This window comes from Pinus tabuliformis, chromosome 9, assembly GCF_031772625.1.
Source record: "Pinus tabuliformis cultivar Carrire ecotype Pingquan chromosome 9, CPIR1, whole genome shotgun sequence".
Taxonomy (NCBI): domain Eukaryota; kingdom Viridiplantae; phylum Streptophyta; class Pinopsida; order Pinales; family Pinaceae; genus Pinus; species Pinus tabuliformis.
This window is the reverse complement of record NC_142307.1, coordinates 1,542,340-1,567,255: the sequence shown is the minus strand read 5'-3', so window position 1 is coordinate 1,567,255 and position 24,916 is coordinate 1,542,340. Positions and strand designations below refer to the sequence as shown.

At 38.5% G+C, this 24,916-nt stretch overlaps 1 protein-coding gene across 3 annotated transcripts in view; it reads left to right on the top strand.

Moving 5' to 3' along the window:
* Positions 1-24,916, top strand: part of LOC149146812 (putative pre-mRNA-splicing factor ATP-dependent RNA helicase DEAH4) — a 448,775-nt gene that overhangs the window by 280,683 nt on the left and 143,176 nt on the right. For all 3 annotated transcript variants that reach the window (XM_089438928.1, XM_089438927.1, XM_089438929.1), the window contains one exon: positions 4,355-4,502. In XM_089438928.1, coding sequence (XP_089295054.1) covers positions 4,355-4,502 — 148 coding nt within the window. The remainder of the gene's footprint in view (positions 1-4,354; positions 4,503-24,916) is intronic.

Below are 24,916 nucleotides of genomic sequence, written 5' to 3'. Positions count from 1 at the left end.
CTAGAGGACATCCGATGCTACCCCAAATCAACACTCCCTCTTAGCAAGGACTGTGCTCTAGTAAGACTCCACACTGAGTATCACCCTGATTATCTAGCACCGGTCTCTATGCTGATGCTAGGCCTCCCTGCCAAGCATCCTCTGCACTGCTGCATCTTGTACTGTTGCCCATGGCCCTGCCACTGCCAATGCTGCATCCGTACAGTAGCTCCCTCTACATTCGTGCTGCTGCTAGTCCATACTTCCAGCACTGCATCCCCCTCTCATCATGCTGGATCGTGCTGCCATAGCACTGCCATTGGTAACTGCTGCACTGCAACTCAGTTACCAAGAACTAAGTAACTGATCCACCCAACTCTGACATCCCTGTTAGGCTAGAGACACCCCCGATGCTGAAGCTCCCTCTGCCGCTAACAAGTGCTCCCTCTACTGATCTCTGCACTGCTGCAACAAGTCCCTGCATCTTGCAATGTTGCACACCTCTCTGTGCCATCCTGCACTGGTGCAACATTCCCGTGCCTCTCGCACTGTTGCAACCTGCTAGCCTCGCATTATTCTAGGATTCCTACATTGTAGCACTCTTTGTTACTCCATCTGCATCTGTCTCTACTGACATCCGCCAATCTTGGTACTCCTCTTTGGGGCTCCCGTAGTAAGGTATAATCCAAGAGGTTGGGTATCTCAAGGATCCTGCCCCTCATCGCCTGTAGTCCGTCTGACTACAACTCGATGTCTCCCCACTTCTTCTCAAGTGGCACATGAGCACTCATGGCATAATCATCATCCTCCTTGACTCCTTTCTCTGCCCTTGCTGGTGCTGCATTGGTCTTAGAAGCTTCTCCCTTACTCTTCTTCCTATGACACTGGTTCACCAAAATGACCTAATTCCCCACAATGGAAGCACTTGACCTTGGAGAGGTCCTTCTTCTTTCTCTTGTCCTGCTTTCCCGTAGATGCTAGAGCCACATCCTCTTCTTCCTCCTTGATTCTGACCCCTTTATCGCTATTGCCCGCCTTGGTCACCCATCTGGTCTATTCCTGACGAAGAGCCACTCACAGTTCCTCCCAATCCAAAAGGTTCGTCCTACCCAATATGCTCTGGACAAATACCTCCCAATCCTCTGACACTACGTTCAATGCGGTCCTCACCACCAATTCCTGATCTGGCGTGGCCCCTATGGAAGTTAGCTGGTCACAGATCTCCTTCAATCGACCGAGGAAGACATCTAACTGCTCTTCCTTCTGCATCTGGTATGACTGCAACTGATTTTCAAGTAACATCTTCCTCTGCACGAAAGTATGCTGGTACAATTTCTTCAGGGCATCCCACCTCCCATTTGCGTGTCCTTCTCGGCAATATGCAACACCACATGATCCTTGACCCCATCAAGGATGATGCACTTCGCCCTGGCCATTGCCTCCTTGTACTTCTCATTTTCAGTAGAATCACTATTGTTTTCAAGGCGAAGTCCTTGATGCGATATCTGTCTAGAATGGACAAGATCCTGGCCTTCCAGATCACAAAGTTGGATGCTTCGTCCAACCTATCTTGATCTTTCAGTCCATTCACGGCCATTATGCTGCTCTTTTGTCGACTCCTTCGAGTCTCTTAACTTCCCTCCTGGAAGTCCTCTGTTCAACTCCTGATGAGTCTCTCAACTTCCCGTCTGGAAGTTCTCGGTTTTACTCTCTCTGAGTCTCGATTTCCCTTCTGGAAATCCCTCCTCCTTGGTCTTGCCCTGTTAGGTACTGTTCTGACCACAATACCCCACCAGCTTTTCTTCGCAAATTACCGCAACCTCCTATACCCCAACAACTGAAGGATTGAGCCACTTGGCTCTGCGCAATCCCGACAACGGCAAATCGGCTCCCCTAGACAACGGCGTTAGCCCTCTTGGCCTTTGTGTGAGCCTGATTCTGCCTCCTTAGCCTCTGCGCTCCCTTTCTATGGCCCAGAATGATGACACAGTCTCTCTGGATCACTCCTTCCTCTGTCACCTTCTGCACGGATCAACTTTGTCACTCGGGACAACTGAATCTGTTGCTATTGCTCTGCTAGTTGATGCCTTCAGTTATCCTGTGATCTGCAACCATGCTCTGAAACCATGTTGGAATTTCTAAGTTTAACTCGTTAGAAATTATTCCTATACTAACTAGTTTGTTTCTTCCTAGTTGTTTAATTATTTAACAAGTTATTTACCGTGTAAATACTGAAAATAAACACAAGTATAGTATCAACATCTACAGATCATCAATTGAAAGAAAACAAACACACAAGTGACACCGTTATTTTTGGACCAATGTCCCCAGAAACACCCAATGCGGGAAAATCGGTGCAGCTATTCAGAGGGTTTTATTATTATGTAGTTTTCAGAATATAGCCAGGGTGCGAGAAATGGCTCACCCAGCAGAGAATGCCCTCGACAGTAGTACTTGTCCTCGGAGATAGATATTCCGGCTAATTAATCACCAGATGAACAATCCCACAGCAACAATTGCAGCTTCCACTGCTTTGCGTCACTCTGATAGGGATTGCATCACCCTTCCTGACTCACCAGTACCTAGTTTGTCCCATGAAGATCCTCCCAGCGCTACCTCTTGGCCCTGCGTCAGCTTTGCCATCCTCTGCAGAGCTACTCAAGCCTCTGCGTCAGCCATTAAACCCTTTACGTCATCGACGCTGGCCTCTCCTAGCTTTGCGCAGCTCCCAACTGCCTCTGCGTAGCACCCAGCTGCCTCTACGTCAACCTCTCCAGGCTATGCGCTGTCTCTCTAGTACCAACTCTGCCTCTCTGCTATGTATTCACTGCCTCTTGCTGCTGATTACTGATTCTATCTCTCTTAGCAAACCTCGCTCTAGAGAATAGAATGACTGATCACTCTGCTGTGTGCTCCAACTGACCCTCAAGCCTATTCTTATACTTTTCTCGTTGGTCCATCAACGGTCGAGATTAAATCTCTAATCACGGCTAAGATTAGATTTGGCTTGATCCATGACTTTTGGAACATTCTAACCCAGTTTTATATTAATACCCATTAATATTTTATTTTTCCTAAGTTTAGATTTAAGAACTCCATTAAAAATATTAATTATTTTAATATCTCCCAAACTGGTTAGAATCTGTCCAAACCATTTATGGGTCTTGGAGATCTCATGTGCTTTAGCCTCTCCACCAATTTTCATGGTTAGATCACATCAATGCTACCCCAAATCAACATGCTAATCCAGACGGTAATAGGACACTAGAACATGAGACACAAACCCTAACATCAATGTGCCCAGTTTCTTAGTATACCCCTTATTATCCTTTTTATATTTCCATTTACTATTGTGAAATTTTATTAAAAACATGCTCCCAAGGTCACCTTTTTAATAGAACTTATACATTGGTGCAAAAAGAATAACTGATAGGTATGTGAAAATATAGTTGTGTCAAATTTCAGGCCTAATAGAGGTTGCCTGAAAATTGATCAGAAAATAAATGCTCAAACACGCTTGAGTTTAATGGACAAAGAACTATATTAACACGTGCATTGGGATTTCCTTCTGATTTAAATGAAGAGTGAGTGGAAATGATTATACAATGGAAAAACAAATGTTGAGGAGTGAAAAAATGTGGAATATTTGATAGAATTGATGAAGAATAAGGTTCATAAACACATGCAGAGCTTAGCGTGGCATCTAAACATCCAACTAGTTTTTTAATGAAATGTACATGACCAATCAGCAATGCTGAGTCTCCCTCGTTAGAAGGGATGATGCTTATATGCCACACATGTCTAAGTCCGAAGACTGAATTATAATTTCACTGATATATACATGCTATTTGTTGCAATAGTTTGAGGTGTATTTATTATTTTTGGTGAGGAGAAATGCTTTTTTATTCACGAGGAGCCATGAACCTCGTGTGCATTAACACAGAGGCCACACCAATGTAGTAAGCCTGTTAAACCTAGGCACTGTAAGGGGTTCTAAATTCGTGAGGTTTGAACCTGGATCTCTTTTCTGCGGACTTTGCATCTGAATGACAGCTTGGCAGACTAGGTGTATTTATATCATGATCATATCTCCACCAAATTGTCATATCTCCCTGTGAATAACCAAAACTATTATTATTATTTACCCACAACTTTCTTCTGCATTCTCTATTTTGAATGCCATTCATGTATTGCTGGGAAGATTTCGTTCTGTTGGACAGATAAGATAATTGTATTAGTGCCCAATAAATGATCAAAAGAAATGTCAACAGGTGAGAGAAGTTTGTCTATCCTGTGTCGTAAAATGACATTCACATCTTGTTTAATAAAATAGCTGGTATTAACATTTTGTGGTTAAATGTATTTCTCTTTGTAGGAAGGGTGCCTCCAAAAAAAGAGAGAGAATGGACTCAAATCTACCCGATGGTAATGGCATGGGTGATCACGTCCAGTTGCTTCAAATATATGAACGATGGCATCGTACAGGTTATGATCCTGAATGGTGCAAGGAACATGGCCTGCAGGTTAGAAACTAGAAATAATCTCTCACGCCCCCTACTGCCACTTTTGTTTTTCTTTTTCCCCTTTTTATCAGTTACTTGGATTTACATACAAAGTCTAGGTTTTAAAATTGTTGATAAGCAACATCATGATTACAAACATTGGTGAGGGTCTTCAATGATATTCCCTTGCGTGACAATACCAGAGTTCTTAAGAACATAAGATTTGATATAATAGAATAACAAAGTGAACTCCTCTTTAACAGAATTAATTCATTCCATTAACAATGGAGTTTCAGGCAAGGTTGCTTTTCAGTTTTCTACTTCTAGGATTAAATTTTTCAAGGATTCTAGGCCTAGGAAGGTACGTAAGGGTTACTATCCTTCCTCGTCTTTGTCAGCTATTTCTAAGGAGATGGAGGGTTGACTCAGAAAGGTGCATTAGTGGAATTCCATGCCCCAGTCATCAGAGAGAACCTTTTAACGTTTACAACTACCAGTGGAAAAGGTGGAAAAACCGGTGCAAACCTGACTAAATAGCAAGGGAGAGTGCGGGGAACACAACACCTCAGTCAGCAACCAGATAGAGGCTATAAAAAGAAAATATTATATGAGATGTTCCATGTAGCACCCTGCTTCATCTGATGAACTAAATGCAAATATTTCTGCTTCCGAACATGCTGAAATGTGGTCAGAATATATAAACTTAAGACAAGTAGTAGGAATGCCTTATCCTTAAGTCCTTGAATAATACACTCATATTCAACACTATCGCACCATGATGATATAGTTATGGTGTATGTTATCACTCGGATTCTCTGTAGAGAAAAAGTCGCAAGTTGACAAAAGGGAGAACCTAAGGAAACTCACAGGTAAGCCACTCACTGTCAATTCGGCAGCATTGCCCCTCACTTCTAGGTTTAGGTGTGTAATTTCCTAGCCTAAGGGGGGATTTGCTATGCTTGATTCTTAGCTTATTGTGTAGTATCATTGGAAGTATTACTTAGCTTAGATGTTGACTTCTTCTTTGGATTATGGTATGATGCTAACTTATTTGAAAGTATTTGGTGCAATGTGAAGTGTCAAGAGCATATAAACCATATACTTAATTAAATGCACATACATCAAAATAAAGATGCATTCATGAACCCTCGATTCAATTCCACAAATATCAGAGTAGATTTATTCATCTAATAACACGAGTTAACATTAAGGATTTTCTAAGCAAGAAATGGCTTGTAAAATGGGTGTGCCTAGTGCTCTAGCCCTCAGATATACCAACACAAGGCCAGTACGAGAGAGTAATCTTCCTGAATGTTGTTTTTAGTGCACTATAAATGCCAGGTGGGTGAATGGCTGGTTTAGGAATGACCTATAGGGACTTCCAATATACTCAAGATACGTGGAACTAATGTGTGTGTTCAGTGCTGTCTAATGCAATACTACTTGAATCGGTGCCAACAGGGGTAAACTGGACCTTTTATTAAGAAAAAGGTCCGATCATTTAGAGATATGTAAATTTAATGCAATTGAGACATTTCATAAAGATCCATAAACATATCACCACAAATCAATTATGCCAATTTAGGAAAATTCACATTAACTTATGCATCAGTTCCATCAAGAGAGTATTGTATCATTTGCATCATAATGTTGTTGACAAAAAATCACGAGTTAAAGAGAATATTCTATTAGTGAATGCTCAAATCATTACCGGTCAACTTTCATAACAATACCATCACCATGAGTATCCAAATTAAGTTTAAGAGTTTGTTGCTTGGAAAAATAAACAACAATACATATCCAACAGTGAAATCCCAATGATTTAGACCATTTAATGAAATTTGCTTCTGTCCTCAAGGTTAAATCAACCATTTAATGAAATTTGCTATTGTTCTCAAGGTTAAATCAATTGTTAATAGTAATTCTGTGATTATTCCAATCATATGCCAAATGTCTTAGAATCTTTCAAATGAAAATCAATCTTACTATGGTATACATTTTATGCTTCAGAACCATATATATGAATACTAGAACACTAGCATGATGGAGTTAAATGCACATTTAAACTAGTAATTTCACCAATGCAATGCCATATTCATGTGCCCAAATTGCAAGAAAAGTTAAACAATTGGTTTTCTGTCCCTTTTGAAGATGAGTTGAAGTGACAATTAGACCAACTACTTAACAATCCATTGCACCAATTATTAGAAGAAAATCGAACACAATCATAAATTTGGTTCCAAAAAAAAGGTGTTTGCAAATGGCTGATGCTACAAAACTGGTATTCAAATGTAGATTTCAAGAGTTATTTAAATAGAACTGTGCAATTTGTATTTCCATGCCCAAACTTTATTATGTTCCCAATATTAGCTGAACTTACACTGATTTAAATGGTATGACTTGAATTAAACTTTTATGCACTGAAAAAACAAATTGACAAAGACCCGACTTTTCCTTTGTTTTTTTTTTGGGGGGAGGGGGCGGAGGGGGTTCAACCATATATATGTATGCCATTTTTTTGTTTGATTTTTTCCTTTTTGGTTTAATCTAATATAATATTTAACTCTAAAATAAAGGTAATCTAAATTAAATATTAACTAGAAAAAATTATTAAACGTTTAACTAGAGGAAACATTTAAAAAAAATTGTTAATTGCTAAAAATGAAAGATACAAAATTTAACTAATTTTAAATTCTACCTATGTCTAAAATAAAAAATTAAAAAGCTCTTTTTAAATTAATCTTAAAAAATGAAATAATCCTAGGTAAGATTTGAAAAAACTTAAAAGAATAAAACAATTACAGAGGAAAGCTTAATTTTTTTTTTTGTTATTTTTAAAATCTACCCAAAATTAAATTACAAAATAAATGCTATCTATTTTAAATGCTAATTTAAAAAAATATGAAACCTACAAAATTATTAAAATTTAATCCTAAGGAAAAAATAAAATAAAAGCACCAAATCCTGTTTTAACTACGTTAAAAAAAATCAAACCTAAAATAAAAAATTTAAATAGCCAAACCTAGATAAAGAAAATAAAATCTACCTTAAACACAGAAAAAGAGAATTTATTTAAATCTGAGAAAAAAGTATGAAGATCTTGAAGTGAAAAAATAAAACAAAAGAAATAAGTATTGGGGAAAATGTTTGCATCCCAGATTTGAAGATGTTTAAATGAAAAAGTCCTCCCGATGAGTGCCAATATCGCGCTTCCTTTGTCTTGCAAATGCCCCTACAAAAATTATTGCGCTGCAATTTTCTTCCACGTAAAGGATGGAGAAAAAGTAACAACCTAAAACAAATTGAAAAATTTTATCCCAACTGGGTTAAATGCAACTATGGTGAAATAACCAGATCAAATGAAGGTGAGTGCATAAATAAAACAATAATATTGAGCAGAATCGTGTGTTATTCTTATCAAGTATTAATATGATTTTATCGAAGTAAAATACACCTAAAGTGGTAAAATATACCTTCCAAAATCTTCGTTCTGATCTTGATCACTTGTAAAAAAACAAATTCTTGCAAAATTTTGTTTTAAAATTTAACAAAACACAAACAATGGAAGAAAAGAAAAAATTAACTGTATTGGATCACTAGCAATTTTGTTTTTTGTTATTATCTCCAATATTTGTTGAATGAAGTAGAGTGCCTTTGTTTTATAGGATAAAGAGGCCACTAATCCATCGATTACAATTCCGTGTGCTCTTGAAAACCATGGGAGAATACAAGTGGTTTCACAATCAATGTGTTCACTTTTGAGGTTAAAATAAAATAAATGAAAGTGGACAAACTATTTGTAGAAGATCAATTAAAACAATAGTGGTCAAAGCATTTCTAAATGTCTATTAATTGAAGGTAGTTTTGTTTATTTGACCAACTAATTAAATTTTAAATCAAATATTTTTCTTAAATATGAATATGGACAAGAGAAATATTTTTCATGTATGTGCTAGGAAAACTTTGTACATTTAGAAATAGTTCTAAAAGTAATGTTGATGTTGACATTTAGAGATAATGAAGCACCATGTAGTTATCTGCATTGGTTGATAAGATTAATAACGCTAGTTCCCAAACTTTAATAACACATCCGACTTCAACTTACTAGTTAGACACTAACAGAGATGAGATAACTTAGCACAAATAACATAGCCAATGTTGTCAGATTACTTGAAAGTTGAAAACTACCCAAGACGACAACCTTACCGTCAACCAAGATGACAACCTTACCCTCGTTACTCATGTCTTTGGATTAGAACATAAGGTATTTCCCAAGCCCTCTAAGTTAAAGTAGGTGGATGATGCTATCATTAATTTATTTTTATTTTTTGAAAGGGGATGTAAGTATAACACATGGATTAATTTCCAAGGTGATAGATAAGAATGATAGTGTTATTATGGTCCAAGCAGTTGATTAAACTATGGCTAGGGGTCTTCTTTTATTTGCAAAGCATTATGAAAGGGAGTTTTTTACTACTTCACCCTACAAACACTTCACCTTCTTTTAATTTTTTCTTTGCTTTAGTTTTTTCTAAGTCCTTTTTTTTAGATAAGCATTCTGCCCCTAGGACTTTGAAGGATGGGGGAGGGGGACATAATGAAGTAGTTTCTTTTTTAAATTTATTTTGTTCTTCACCTCTTTAACCTTTTATTTAGCTTGATTTGAGTTTTTGAGGCTTGCTTTTTTTTTTTCATCTTTCTTCACAACCCTTTTTTAGATGATATCTGGTAAGTTAACCATGTTGAGAAATCAATAGGGCAGCAATTAGTGAGATCAGTGTTGTTAAAAGCGCGATTTAATCGCGCTTTTTTCAAAAAAGCGCGCGTTTTTACCTTGGCCGATTAAAACCCGCGTTTTATAGGTAAAAGCGCCGGTTTTTTTTATACCGCTTTTTTCCGAAAAAAGCGCGCTTTTTTCGAAAAAAGCGCGATTTAATTGGAAAAAAGCGCCGAGGGCGCGGGCAGCGGGGTTATAACTATGAAAATCGATTTTTTTTTTGTCATTTCTGACTGTCGCCGCGCGGAGGAGGAGGAGAAGCGTTGAGGAGAAGAGCTGAAGGGTTTGGGTCCACTTTGGGAGCGAATCCAAGTGCTTGTAGGAGAATTTCAAGAGGAGATCACCAATTTGTCCATAAAAACGGTATGTAGATTAATTTTTTTTTGTTTTCCTTGTTTAAAAACTTTGTTTTTCATTGTTTTTGGTTGGGAAACTTCATATGGGCACCATTTTCCTTTTGTTTTCATTGTTTTTAAAGAATTTTTTGTAATTTTTCATTGATTTGGGATGGGTAACTTGGTATGACTATGGGAACCAATTTTTTATTTATTTTTTTCATCTTTTTTAAACATTGTTTATGTTTTTTCATTGTTTTTTTGCATTTGCCATTTGGTTGGGTAACTTGGGTTTGGAACTTTGGATTTTGGAAATTTGTAACTTGCAATTTTGTAAATGCTAAATTGTAATTTGTAATCCTAAATTCCTATTTCCTAATCCTTATTTTTCCATAGGTTTGCAAATTCAAAATTCAAAAACAAACATGCCAAGGAAATTGGATCCTTTTTGGGAATATGGTGAACCTTTTGCTCCGAATGATAGACAAAACTTGTATTGCAAGTTGTGTGGAAAGGAGATACGCGGGGGGGTGTACAGGTTGAAGTATCACCTTGCACAAATCCCTGGACGTGATGTGGGGCCCTGTATAAATACAAATCCTGAACTTATCCAAAGAGCCATGAGAGCATTGGGAGAATTAGAGCACACTAGAGAGGCCAAAGAAGAACTCAAAAGGCAACTAAAAAGGTCAGCTGAAGGAAGTGGGCCAAGTGGCACTGGTTCTACTGCAGCGTCAGTCAATCCGGTAGCTGCATCATCATTTTTTGTTCCTCGAACCACACCTGGTTCACAACCAACTATCGGTTCAATGCTAAAAAGAACTGAAAAAGAACAAGCTGATAGGTTGATGGCAAAATTTCTCCTCTGGAGTGATATTCCTTTCAGCATTGTAAGGAATAATCCATTTTTCCAACCTGCTGTTGATGCTATTGCCAGTGTTGGCCCGGGGTACAAAATCCCTTCTTATCATGATTTCAGAGGCCAGATTCTTCAAGATGAAAAGCGTGACTGCACCCAAAGATTGGAGGATTTTAGGGCATCATGGGCACAAACAGGATGCACTGTTATGTCAGATGGTTGGACTGACCAAAAGGGGAGAACCCTTATAAACTTCTTGGTTAGTTGTCCCAAGGGGACTATGTTTATCAAATCTATTGATGCAACTCATCAAATCAAAGATGCAAGAACTTTATGTGATTTGCTGGATGTGTTTATTTTGGAGGTGGGTGCAGAAAATGTTGTCCAAGTCATAACGGACAATGCTGCAAATTATGTTGCTGCTGGTAGAATGCTTATGGACAGGCATCCTACTTTATTTTGGACACCTTGTGCTGCCCATTGTATTGATTTGATGTTAGAGGACATAGGGAAAATTCCCTTTGTCAAAGATATTGTTGACTCATCAAAAAGCATCACAAAATTTATTTACAATCATACATCTGTGCTTAGCTTGATGAGAAAATGCACCAACAACAAAGAGTTGGTGCGCCCCGCCATTACACGGTTTGCGACGAGTTTCATATCTCTTCAATCCCTCTTGAATTCTATGTGGGATTTGAAGAGAATGTTTCTTTCAGAGGAGTGGCGTGCTTCGTCAATGAGCCGCAAACCAGAAGGAGAGGCCGTATGCAGACTAGTTTCATACCAGGAAGACTTCTGGGCGGGAGTGCAGGAGGTGTGCGCTGTTACTGAACCTTTGGTAAAGGTTCTTCGGTTGGTTGATGGTGAGAAGCCTGCAATGGGCTATTTGTATGAAGCCATGGACAGGGCCAAAGAAGCCATTCGGTGATACTATGATGATAAGGGAGATGATGGGTTTCAGAAACAACTCCTTCTATGGGAAGTGATTGATGAGCGATGGAACAACACACTCCATCGTCCCATTCATGCTGCTGGGCTTTTCTTGAACCCTGCATTTTCTTATGCATGTGGGTTTGATTTTGATGCTGAGATCATGGATGGATTATTATCCTGTGTCCAGAAGATGGTGAGATCTCCAGAACAACGTATAGAGATCTCTAAACAAATTGAGACATATAAGATGTCAGGTGGCACATTTGGCTTTGAGATGGCTGTCACTGATAGGACGATTAAAATGCCAGGTATTTTTGAGTTTGTACTTTGTAACTTTGTTTCAAATTTCATTGTCTCTTCAAATTCCATTTTTTTCTTATGTTTATTTAAAATTTTATTTGTAATTTTGTTGTAGACGCATGGTGGAAGATGTATGGTGGCAGAGTACCCCTTTTGCAAAAGCTTGTCGTACGCATCCTCAGCCAAACATGCAGCTCCTCAGGATGTGAGCGCAATTGGAGTGTATTTGAAAAAATACACAACAAGAAGCGCAATAGGTTAACACTTAAACATTTAAAATATTGCAAATTTCCAAATAAATTTTTGAATTCATTAAACAATATTTTTTTTATAATATTAATTATTAATTATTATTTCATGAACTTTGTACAGGTTGGAGTCCCATAGACTTAATGACATGGTCTATGTCTACTACAATCTTCGATTGTGGGTGAGGCAACTAGAGAGGACACCTGATATGGATGCCATCTCATTGGATGGGATTGACACCACTGCTGAATGGAGGGTTGAGACCGAGAGGCCTCTCATGGATCCCACTGATGATTGGTTAGTGCAGGATGAGGGGGAGGAGGAGGAGGAGGAGGAGCAGGAGCAGGAGGAGGAGGAGGAGCAGGAGCAGGAGGAGGAGGAGGAGGTGACACCGCCTACCCGGGCTACCACTACCACCAGTAGAGGACGTGGTCTCCGTCTACCTACTGTAGCTGCTACTTCTACTTCTTCAGCTTCTAGAGCACGTCAGACTCCACTGCCATTTCCACCAGCACAGGCACCAGCATCTTCATCTAGAGGGAAAGGGAAAGCAGTGACATTTTCTCGCAAGAGGGGCAGAGGAAATCAATAGGATTAGACTTTCATTTTATTGTATATGACATTATGACATGATGAGATACATTATCATATTTTTTGTTGATATTTTGAGGCTGAGTTGGGACTCAGGACTTACTATTCAGGACATGATTCAATGTTATGTGTGATTTTAGCACTAGAAATGATATTAAACATCTTATATATTAGTTTTTTTATCATATTTATGTGTCAATGTATTTATTTTATGTTGTAGATGGTTTAGATATTAAAAAAATTGAAAAAAAAATGAAAAAAATGAATATTTTTGTGCCAAATGCTTTTTTCCCGCTTTTGCCGATTTTTTCCGCTTTATTCCCGGCGTCGATTTAATCCCGCTCGCGCTTTTAACAACATTGAGTGAGATTTCTCTTTACTTGATAATCGCTTGTGTAGATATGATGGCTTCTTATTACTTTTATTATGTTCTTTTCATCAAACAATTACCAAAACCATAAGCCATGAAGATCACAAACAGAAAATGAACACGAGTTCTAGGCTCCAAGTTAGGGAAAAGCCCCTCCGGTTAGAAAATGTAACTAGGATTGGTTTTTCAATGATCTTTGTACTTATATCATTGTATATTTTATGTAAAAGAAAAAGAAAAAAATAAGAAAAAATATTCTTTTTTATTATTATTTTATTAGATAAGCATGTTCTTCATGCTTCTAGGATTTGACAAGTTAAAAAGTCAAAGTCCTATTTGGAGTTGTTGTAAAGAAAAAGGGAAAGTAACTTTTAAATATGTAATTTGGGTAAAAAACCCCTCTAGATGCCAGGTCCATCTGCGTGTCAATTCGACCCCGCCCCAAAAGACTTGTCTATTCGCACCACTCCAGACATTATAAATAGAGGGTGAGGTGAGCTCATTTGAATACATGCAATTCACATAAGTTGGTTTTAAATATTGCAGAGAAAAATAGTGAAGAAGAGGAGGGTCGAAGTCTGAAAGAAAATGTATCTTCTTGAGCTTGAGTATGTGGAAGTTTTGCCTTATTATATCTCTTGTTGTTGGTCTCTTGCTGATGAATTTGTTGTGAAGAAGAAGGGTTTGACTTGGTATCTAGAGGGTGGAATTTTTCTGTAGTCATGGTTCTTGGATATCTCACTTTGATCTGATTCTATAAGAAGAGAATTTTTTTGGGTTTTCCCCTTGGAGGGGTTTTAACCTGGCTTGAAGTTGGTTCATTGTTCTCTTGTGATCTTCATGTTTATATTTTGATAATTGTTTGATGAAAGAAACATAATAAATATTAATAAGAAGTCAACCAAACTCACAAGTAGTTATCAAAGAAAGAGAAATCTACTCTAATTGTAAGCTTCCCGATTTCTCAATATTGTATCAACTTGGAATTTGTCAGTTGAAGATTCTATAAGAAGAAGAATTCTTGCGGGTTTTCGTATCCAGTTGGAGAGGTTTTGGCCTTGGTTGATTGCCTATATCTTGTGTCCTTTGTCTCATTGTTCTTTATGATTTGGTAGCTGTTTGATGAAGGAAACACTAATAATAATCAAGTGAAAGGAAGAAGCTAATCTAAAGAAGTAAAAATCATATCACAAACAATTATCAAGCAAGTGAAATCTCCTACACTTGCTGCCCCTAGATTTCTTAACATGGTATTAGAGCTAAGGTGACAAGTCAAGGAAGGGCAACTCAACAAAGGACATTCAAGGACTGAAGTTCTAGAAGATTATCAAGGGCATCAAATCATCAAGAAGATCCTCTCATCTCGAAGGCATTTCGAGGTCAAGGATTACATCATCATCTTGAAGGAAGTCAATAAAAGATCTCAAAAACCCTAGTTTTTGCACTTGAAGCATTCTTGGAAGCCTCGCTCAAGGAAGGAGACCTCAATAGACACTACCTCTTCTCAAAATTCAAGAAGAAATACAAAAATGAAGCATCTTGAAGTCTACTCATCCAAGGAAATCAAGATCAAAGGCGTTGTCATCATCATCAAGGATTCAAAGTGATCTCCCTCTCCTTGGATCAAGGAGCACTTTTAAAGAAAGACATCTTCATCAAGAAGTTTTCTAGTATCAATATCATCATCAAAATCAAGAGGGCAACATGTTGAAAAGAAGTATCTTCACAAGTATATTTATGTCTACATCTAAATCTATAAAAATGTCTTTTTGCAAGGAATGCAACAAGTTGGTTGGGGCTTCAAACTTTGTTGCATGGAAGAAAATGACAGATCTAATCCTCATAGAGAATGAAGTCATGGAACATGTTAAGGGCTCAATCTCTAAACCTCCAAAGGGAAAAGCTTAAGCTCTTGCAAAATTTATGAAAGGGGAAGTAAGGGCTGAAAGGATTCTCATAGAATCCGTTGAGGATCCCCTCATTCCCAATGTATCAAAATTATAAACATCGAATTATATGAAAAACTTGTAGAATTGTTCTTTGTAAGCTTGAAGATATCAAAAGAAGGAATAGCCTCATACACTATGATGGTGTTTGAAATAAGGGACCAACTTCAAGAGTTGGGAGAAATAATGTCTGACAAGGAAATGACTACTATAGTGCTCAATGCATTGCCGGAGGAATGGGGTAACTTTACATCAAGCATCTATGGGAAGAAGGAAGCTACTCCATTCAATGAACTATGGTCACTATGCAAAATTTAAGAAACCGGATTGAAGGCAAAAATGATGTAGGATCAAATGAGCAAACTCAAGCATATGCTGCCATGGCAAAGAGGAAAGGAAAGTTTGGGAAATTTGGTCCTCAGAAAATGGCGAAGGTTTAATGCTATGAATTTCAAGAATATGGGCACTACAAGAGAGATTGCCCAAACTCAAGAAGGACAACATGAAAAGAGGAAGAGAAGAAGCCCATGTCACCGAAGAAGTGGAAGAAGTTGAAAAGAAGAAATCCAAGAAGGAAGAAGTAAAAGATCTTTACTATGATTGAGATAAGTCTTCTCCACCCAGCTATTTTAACTTTTAAGTTCTTGTAAAATATGGCTATCATGTTAGGAATCATTAGAAGCATGATAGGATGCATCATTTTAAGAGATGGCATCATAGGAGCATACGACAGAAGCAAGAGCTCAAGACATCATCATAAGACGCTTGAAAGATAACTGAAGTAGAATTCTATGACAATCATCATTAGAAGGAAGTAGCTCTTGGTAACCTCATTAGAAGCATGAGTAGCACTTATGGGTAAAATGAGAATCATCTAGTATGAAGCTTATCATACATCATTGGGAAGGAGCGTCTATTGGATGAGGATAATCAGTATCCTCTACTGGAATGTTCATTAGAATGTTCATCTCTTGAAAGATGCCTCAATAAGAATTCCACTTCAGATGGGATTCAATGTTTAGAAGAATGATGGTATGATGGCAGAGGAATGCAGCATGTCAATCAAGGGCATGAAGCTGCTGAAGGAAGTCTAGACGACCAATGAAGAAAAGAGGTATGTATGCATATGTTCAATGAGTCAAGTCATGTCATTATATATTTGCAGATGGTAGGGATGCATGCTCTACTTCATGAGCATGATCAAGGGAAAAGTATCTCTTTCATTAAAAGGATGCATGAAGGCATGGGTTACAATTAACTAGATGAAATCAACATAATATGTCCTCATATGGAGTATGAGGTGGTTGACAAAAATGAAGGAACTATGATTGGGAGTTCCGGGAAGTAATTTGTGAATAAAGAGAAAAGAAGAGATTGTGAAATATGCAACTATGGAGAAGGAAATCAACATCCACTGTCTAAAAGAATTGATTATGATATCTCCATGGAAAAGATATGAAGCCTTTAATGGAAAAAATGGAAACCCTTGTCATTGAATATTTTGGGGATGTGTCAATGTGAATATAGGATGTTGATGTTGCAACAAGCAGATGTCATGATGAAGCGCCATTACAGAAGGTAATTTTTGATTTGATGTTCATCTCTGAATTTTGAATAATATCTGAATGGGCTAATACAAGGCTACCTAAAGAGAGGTGTGGATGTCATCTACAACTGATACTCATGTAGAAGGATGGAAGATCCTGAAGGAACCATGATGTGGAAAAGGTAGCTATATGAGGAAAAGCCAGATATGGTCCAATGGATCACTCTCCGATGAAAGGAAGGATGACATAACTACTCTAATGTAAGAAGGAAAGTGATGGATGGCTGATGCCCTACATAGAAGTCCCAAGATGAAGGCTCCACAATATTAAAAATAAAATTCATGACATCAAAGGAAGGAGCTATACAAGCAGTTGAAGGTCCCATGATCTCACCAATCAATAAAAGAACTATTGCTGGGAGTACGCCCCTAGTTAAGAAGGAGCCTGGAAGCAAGTTTATGATCTAGTAGAAACTTGGAAGCAAGTCCCTAAGCTAAGAAGGAGCTTGGACGAGTCCCTGGTTAAGAGGGATCTTGGGTACATTCCTTCATTGGAATGGGCATATCCTTCCTGGTTAAGAGGGAGAGATAGACACATCATTCTTGTCCTCACTTGGGAAGAAAGAATGGAGGATTAGGTAAGCATTTGGTATACGATACTCTTTGAGGATGTAGTAGGGCATCCAAGATAAGAGTAGTCATAGAGGATTGATATTCTTTGAGGACTGGGAATCCAAGATAAGAATAGTCCTGGAAGGACATGCCCTATGAACACCTGGGTGGGGTATGTTCCTTGAGAGACAATGATGGTGTCTATAAATCATTGGTCTAACCAACATTGTGCTCTGATCTTGTGGAGAGAGAGAGCTGTTAGTCACGGCCTTGCTATGTGACAATGTTGGACGATATGATGCTATAAAAATGGGTTACCAATCCGACTATTCTTATGAGAATTCTTTAGATTGCGAATGTCCAAGGACCTTGTATGGATTATGAATACCTCTCTAGTTAAGAGGGGAGTGTTGAAATATGTAACTAGGTTCGGTCTTCAGAATGACACATGTAATCATGATTTAATGTATTTGATGTAATGAGAAAAATAAGTTTATTATTGTTGATATTGAGGCATGGGTTTCATGCTCAAGAAAATTTATATTTAGGTCTAGCTCCCATTGTGACCTCTGGGGCTTGTCATTGATTCTACAAGTCGAGGAAGTCATTGTCATGTATGAATGACCCATTTGGGCATGTTACATATTGTAAGAAAAATTATTTGAGTCAAGAAGAATGTTAAATAAGTCTCCAAGACCTTGTCAAGTGCTAATGGTCAAAGTCGGCCTACAAAGAAGCATGTCTTTGTACATTGTTATCTCTATTGTCCTTGTGCGTTTATGGTTGAATTTCTGAAGTGTAATTACTTCATGATAACCTGAAAGTGCTAAAATATATCTACATCATTAGAAGTAATTATCAATATCTCAAAAAATTGTGCTTGCATCTATTGCACTTGAAAAATCAACATGGTATTAGAGCTTTGGTGAAGGAAAAGGCCTCGAGATCACACGAGAAAATGTTTTGGTTAAGAAAAAGGGAGCTTATAAGATCACTTTTGACCATTTTTCTATATCCATGGGTTCCTCTATGAAGTTAGAAAACAAGCTTGAAAGAGCTTCAAACTTCAAGGCTTGGAAGACAAGGGTTGACCTTATTCTTGCAAGGAATGAACTCTTGGATATAGTAAAGGGCAAGGTCACTGAACCTTTTGATAATGAAGGAAAAACAAAATTTGAGAAAGACGACTTCAAAGCTAAAAGCATCATTGTGGACTTTATTAGAGATCACTTGATTCCATATCTTGTAAATCTTGACTCTTCAAAGAAGATGCATGATTCCCTAGTTGGATTGTATACTATCAACAACATTGGTCAAGCAATGAGTTTGAAGAATGAGCTTCGTGATGTTAAAATGTCAAGGAATGATATCATGGCTTCATATTTCATGAGAATCTCACAGATAAGAGATCAACTTCAAGCAATTGATGAAATCATTTCTGAAAGGGAACTTGTGACTACAAAACTTAATGGTTTACCTGACTCATGGGACTCATTTGCATCTAGTATATGTGGCAGAAAGGAAACTCCAAAGTTTGAAGAACTATGGACTACATGTACTCAAGAAGAATGTAGGCTCATATCAAAAGGAAAGATTCAAAGATCTGAAGAAGGTGAATCTCAAGCATATGCAACATGCTTCAAGAAGGTTGGAGGAAGAAAGAAGTTTGGCTTCCAAAGAGGAAATGAAGGAAGAAGACCTGAGGGCAGAAGACCCGCTCCTCAAGGAAAGAAGGATATGTTGAAGATTCAATGTTATCATTGTCACAAATATGGTCATTTTAAGAACCAATGTCCAGAACGATTGAGTGATAGAAAGAGAAAAGGAAAGCAACATGCCACCACAATAGACATTGATGAATATCCACAAAAACCCAAGAATGAAGATTTAGGTGACAAAGATTTCTTCTATTTTTCTGCACTTACAGGGTTTTTTGTAGATAGCGATGATTTGTGGCTAGCTGATAGTGGTGCCTGAAGACACGTGGTACGAGATCGTGACAACCGTACAACTCTAATGGAAAGGAGACTATCTCATAAGGTAGAACTTAGAGATAATAATAGTTATGCAATCAAAGGCATTGGGAAAGCATCCATTGAGTTGGAATCAAGTGAAAACGTTCATTTTAGCAACATACTATATGTCCAGTGTTCGAAAAAAAATTGGTTTCTATTTCATGTCTGGAGGATAAAGGATATAGAGTAGCATTTGTTGATGGTAAAGTCCTTGTATTACGCAAGGGATGAAAAATAGACTTTTCTAGGGTAATTGGAGTTCATGAAGGAAGATTGTATAGACTTCCGAAGAAACCATTTCAATCATTAGTACATAATGACATCAATCCATGTGAACTATGGCATATAGCTGATATGCTCACCATCACTATAGAGATTTGGCTACTTTATATTATATGGTTTCAGGTGTTCCAAATTTGCAGACAAAGCATGTAAAGGCTGTGCGCTTGGAAAGAATGTCAAGAAGCCTTTTCCAAGCAACGAAAGTAGGTCCAAGGAAATCTTGGATCTAGTTCATTCTAATGTATGTTGTCCAATGCCAGTGAAATCTTTTAGAGGCTCTTTGTACTATGTAACCTTTATTGATGAATTCTCTCACAAGACGTGGATTTACTTTATGAAGACCAAGGATGAAACCTTTGGTAAACTTCAAGAGTTCAGGGCTGGTGTAGAGAACTTGATAGATAAGAATGTCAAGACCTTGTGATCAAATGATGGAGGAGAATACACTTCCAAGGAACTCGTTGCCTTTTGTAAAGAAGTTGGGATTAAGAGGGAGTTGATACTCCCTTACAATCCACAACAAAATGGAGTCGCTGAAATAAAGAATAGAACCATTGAAGAATTTGTTAAGGCAATGATGCACAATCACAACCTGCCCATGTTCTTATGGTTTGAAGCATCTATGATAGTCATCTATATTAAAAATAGAAGTCCCAATTGAATCTTTGAAGACAAACTTTGGAAGAAGTGTTCACCCGGCAGAAACCCAATGTTGGACATTTGAGAATATTTGGTTGTATAGTTTACATTCATGTGGCTAAAGACAAAAGGAAGAAACTTGAGCCTTCAGGGAAGAAGGGAATATTTGTTGGATACAGTGAGTCATCAAAGGCCTATAGAATCTATGTTCCTGGACAATGACAAGTTAAAGTCAATCGAGATGTTATCTTTGATGAGAATGTGGCCTATTGGAAGTGTAAAGAAGTACCTATGGATTTTGATGATGATGAAGAACATGGACCTCCCAAGGAAGAAGGCTTAGATCCATCCAATCCTTGAGAACATCTTGTATATCATCAAGTAGAGCTAGAAGGGCCTAGTGAATCGTTGGATCCAGTTGTTGTTCTAGAAATCAAGAAGAGGCTAGCTTGGCTTGGATCTACCTTGCAAGAAGCAGAATGATGTGCAACACCACATGGAACCTTTAGGGAGAGCAAGAGATGAAAGAGGTATTTTGGATATGCAACATTGATGATTAATCTCGTTGATTTTGAACCTCCCACCAATGACGAGGCAACGAGCCAACAAGTTTGGAAGGATGCGATGATGGAAAAATACCAATCTATTATGAAGAATGATGTATGGGAAATTGTGCCTAGACCTCAAAGGAAGTTAGTGGTGACCTCCAAATGGATATACAAGATTAAGCATGTAGTGGACGATAGTATCTACAGTATCTACAAATACAATGCAAGATTTGTGGCTAGAAGATTCTTCCAGAAATAGGAGAGGATTATGGTGAGACTTTTTCTCCAGTTGTCAGGTACACTACTATTAGATCTATTATTTCTATTACTACTTGTATGGGTTGGAATTTAGATCAGATGGATTTAAAGACTGCTTTGCTCAATAATATGATTCAGGAAGAAGTGTACATATTACAACCTCAAGGTTTTGATGTTCATGGGAGAGAGTCTTGTGTTTGCCGATTGAGGAAAGCCTTGTATGGACTTAAGAAGACAACTAGAGCCTGGTATCCTCGAATTGATGGCTACTTGACAAGACTTGGTTTCTCCAAAAGTGATGTTGATCCAAACCTCTATATTAAGGTTGTGAAAAATGAGCTTGCGATTTTATTATTGTATGTCGATGACTTATTTCTGATAGGTTTAGAGCATCTCATTATTCAGTGTAAGAGGGAGTTGGCCTCTAAATTTGATATGATTTACTTCACCAATTACTAAAGATTTTTGCCTCAAAGAATCCTTAAGTTGAAGGATTAGCTTCTAGGGTTCCCTCTTGATTTGGGAACTAGGGCATCAAAATTTATGGAGAATCCACCATGGGAATTCCACCAAAATTTGAGGTCCTATAGAGGATACAAAAAGGAATAGTTCTATCCAAACGAAATTAAAAAATTGCTCCTCCAAGGGATTTCGTACCAAGTCCTATATGAGCCTCCTTAACTTGAAAGGGACGAAAAATATAGGTTAAAAGAGAGATAATTTTGAGTTTTTGGTGACCAACAAGGAAATTTGATCAGTGCCCAGACTCCTAGGAGGTTTGGAGTCATGAATGTTCTTGATATGTGCAATTCGTTCTTCAAGGAGACCTAAAGGAACAAACTTCCACTACCCCTTTAGATATTTATACCTCTTAGACACTTGTTAATGGAGTTTCAAGGATAAAATGCAATAATCCCTCTCATGTCTCTCTACGAAAGACACAACCTCCTTTGGGGCTTGGATCAACTGCCAAGTGTCGGGTGGAATGTGTAGCCAGCTAGGGCATCTTGGTCCAAGTGCATCATCATCTCGAATAACGGGGACAACGAAGAAGCAAATTTTGTTGTTGAAGAAGCCCATGGTGTGGCAATCAATGCTTTACAAGAATGGAGGCCCATGGCCCTTATTGGTTACCCTACAAATGGCATCATGATCCTTTGGAGGGTTTGGATCTTGTATAGGGAGGCCAAGTCTATATGAAACCCACCTGCAATCTTGTATAAGATCTAATGTGTCTCATCACCTTCATATACAATAATTCATTAGTGCAATTGAGTGAAAAAGCTTGTTAATCAAGGGCAAAAATGAGACTTCATAGCGGGTTCCCCTTCCAAATTTGGTGCTTTGAACATGTAACAATGTTAGCTCCCTCAGTAGGAGTGGTTAATGAAGGACCCTATTAGTTGGTTTCAACCTTTAAGGGTTTTAACATGTCCAAGGTATGTCCTTTAAATGGCAGGTGTCATGTGAAATAATGATTGGACGAAATAGGGACAAAGGGAAGGCTCCAAGCCACATGCCATAGTACAAGGGTAGCTATGATAAGGGAATCCCATGCCCTGGGTATATAAATGTAAGGATGGAGCATGCGTGGATGCATGAGTTAACCCAACCTTTTTTTTCCACCCCTCTTATGCCTTTTGCTTTTTATTGATTTTTCTTTTGTATTACTGCTTGAAGCTCCCAAGATAAGAGCATGCTTTGTATGATGGGGCAACATTTATTACCCCCTTAAGGTGAGGTAATTCATCCCCACCAGGAGTTGGGACATGCAAGGATTTCTTTCCATAATGTGGTCGGGTACAATTGGCCCTACGAATTGGGTGATGGCCATAGATGAAGGGGTAGAGATCATGCTTTGCTTTTCCCTACGTGGCTTTTTTGTGTCCTGACCTTCTTTTGCATTTTATGATTTTCTTTTCTTATTACTTCTTGCTTGTGGCCATTTTTGCTTTTAATCTTTTCTTATTATTGCATCAATCTCCTGGGGCGCATCATTTCCGAGCCCGACCCAAGGTGTGGACAAGGGGAAGGGGATTCTAACACCTTGTGGACTCAATGGACAAATGTGGACGTAGATAGGAAAATGTGAAAAGGGCTTGTAATGAGCATAGGGGAGTGAGATATATGATAGCGAGAAGCGGGATCATGCAACCAAATCAAGGTTTCCCATGTAGCGACCTTCTTAAAGCTAATACCTAATAAAGGAGATCCCATAGGACTAGGATGCAAGATTACCCCCCCCGAATTAAGGCATGGGAACAAAACTACAGTCAAAGTCCTTCCTCCTTCCAAGTTATCTAGTAATCCATAGCCAAGTGTGCCCAAGAAAAACAAGCATAAGCACCCAATTACATAATGGAAAATTATAGCTTCAGGATTGGTTGGCCCATCTTCAAATATACGATTGAAACAAATGAGCGAGGAGACATGATGGAGATAATGTAGCACATCAAAACTACCATGTGGTCGTCAGGGGTTGCTGCTGCCCACTGAAGAAAGATACATTTGAAAGGAAAGCTCTCCAAAGGGTTACCCCACTTTTAGTGGGTTACAGGTAGCACGACCCTATTTTCCCATTTCATGTTTTTCACTCCCCTCTGCACATTACAAGCCCTATTTCATCATCTTCGCTCTTGGGACCACAAAGCTTTGGTTCACCCCCTCCCCTTGTCCACATGTTTGGGTCGGGCTTGGAAATATTCCCCGAAGGTTGATGCAACTAAAAAAACAAGATTAAAAGCATATCCTGGCCACAAACAAAAGAAAATGATATCATAAAATGCAACATATGACCAGGACATTAACATAGCATGTGGGAAAAAGCCAAACATGATATCTATCCCTTCATTATGGCCATCAACATCCTTCCTAGGGCCCCATGAGTGCCCTCCACATCATTAAGGAGCCCATACATCCCCCAACACCTGGTGGGCGATGAACTGCCCCACGTTTAGGGGGTAATAAATGCTTATATCATACCCAACATGCTCTCATCTCTTGGAGCCTCGAGCAGTATAATAAAGAAAAATCAAGAAAAGACAATAGGAAAATGAAGAAGGGTGAAAAAACAAAGGCCAGGGTAACTCATGTACCAGCATTGCTCCCTCATACATCCATACAACTAAATATGTGGATGTCCCTCATCATTACCCCCCTTGAACCTATGGAATTTGGCCTTGAGACCCTTGTGTCCATATACTTCATCATTATTCACATGGGTTGAAGTTTCTAAGTCTAACTGTTAGAAACCCTTCATGTACTTTACTGATTTATTCCTACCTACCTTTGCATTAATTAACAAGTTATTTACCATGTAAATACTTGAAATAAATAAAAGTACATGCTCAACACATTACAGATCATTAGCTGAAGGAAACAAAAACAAGCACAGAAGTGACACCGTTGTTTTTGGACTAATGTCCCCAGAAAAACCCAATGCGAGAAAACCGGTGCTGCTATCTGAGGATTTGATTTATTAAGCAATTTTAGAATACAATATGGGTGTCAAATCCAGCTTACCCAACAGAGAAAAATCTCGAGAGTAGTACCTCTCTACTCGGAAGCAGATATTCCGGCTGAATCCCCGAATAAACACTTCGGCAGCTCTACAACTCCAATCTGCCCCACAAAACCCCAACGTCAGCCTCTAGGGACTGCGCCAACTCTCTTTGGCCCAGCCTTAGACCAACGTCACTCTGGCTTGGCCTATGTTAGCCTCTGGAGGCACTGCGTTAGTCCTCTGGCCCTCTACGTCACTCACATTGGCCCTCTGAGGCACTGCGCAACTCCTGGCTGCCTCTGCATGAGCCCTGGCTAGCTCTGCGTGAACCCTTGGCTGGTTCTGCGTCCCTCTCTCCGGCTACTACGCTGATCCTCCCGGTGCTATCTCTGCCTCTTTGCTTCTGTATTCATGCCCCTCAGCTGCAACTCTGATCAATCTCTCAATTTTCTCAGCAAACCCAACCCCAGAAAGTCGGAATCTTGATCAACTCGGTGTCTTCTCCTCAAGCCTCCTCTTATACTTTTCTCGTTGGCAAATCAACGACTGAGATTAAGTCTCTAATAAACAGCTAAGATTAGATCTGGCTTGATACATGACTTTTGGACCATTCTAACACAATTTTATATTAATTCACATTAATATTTTATTTTCCCTAAGTTTAGACTTA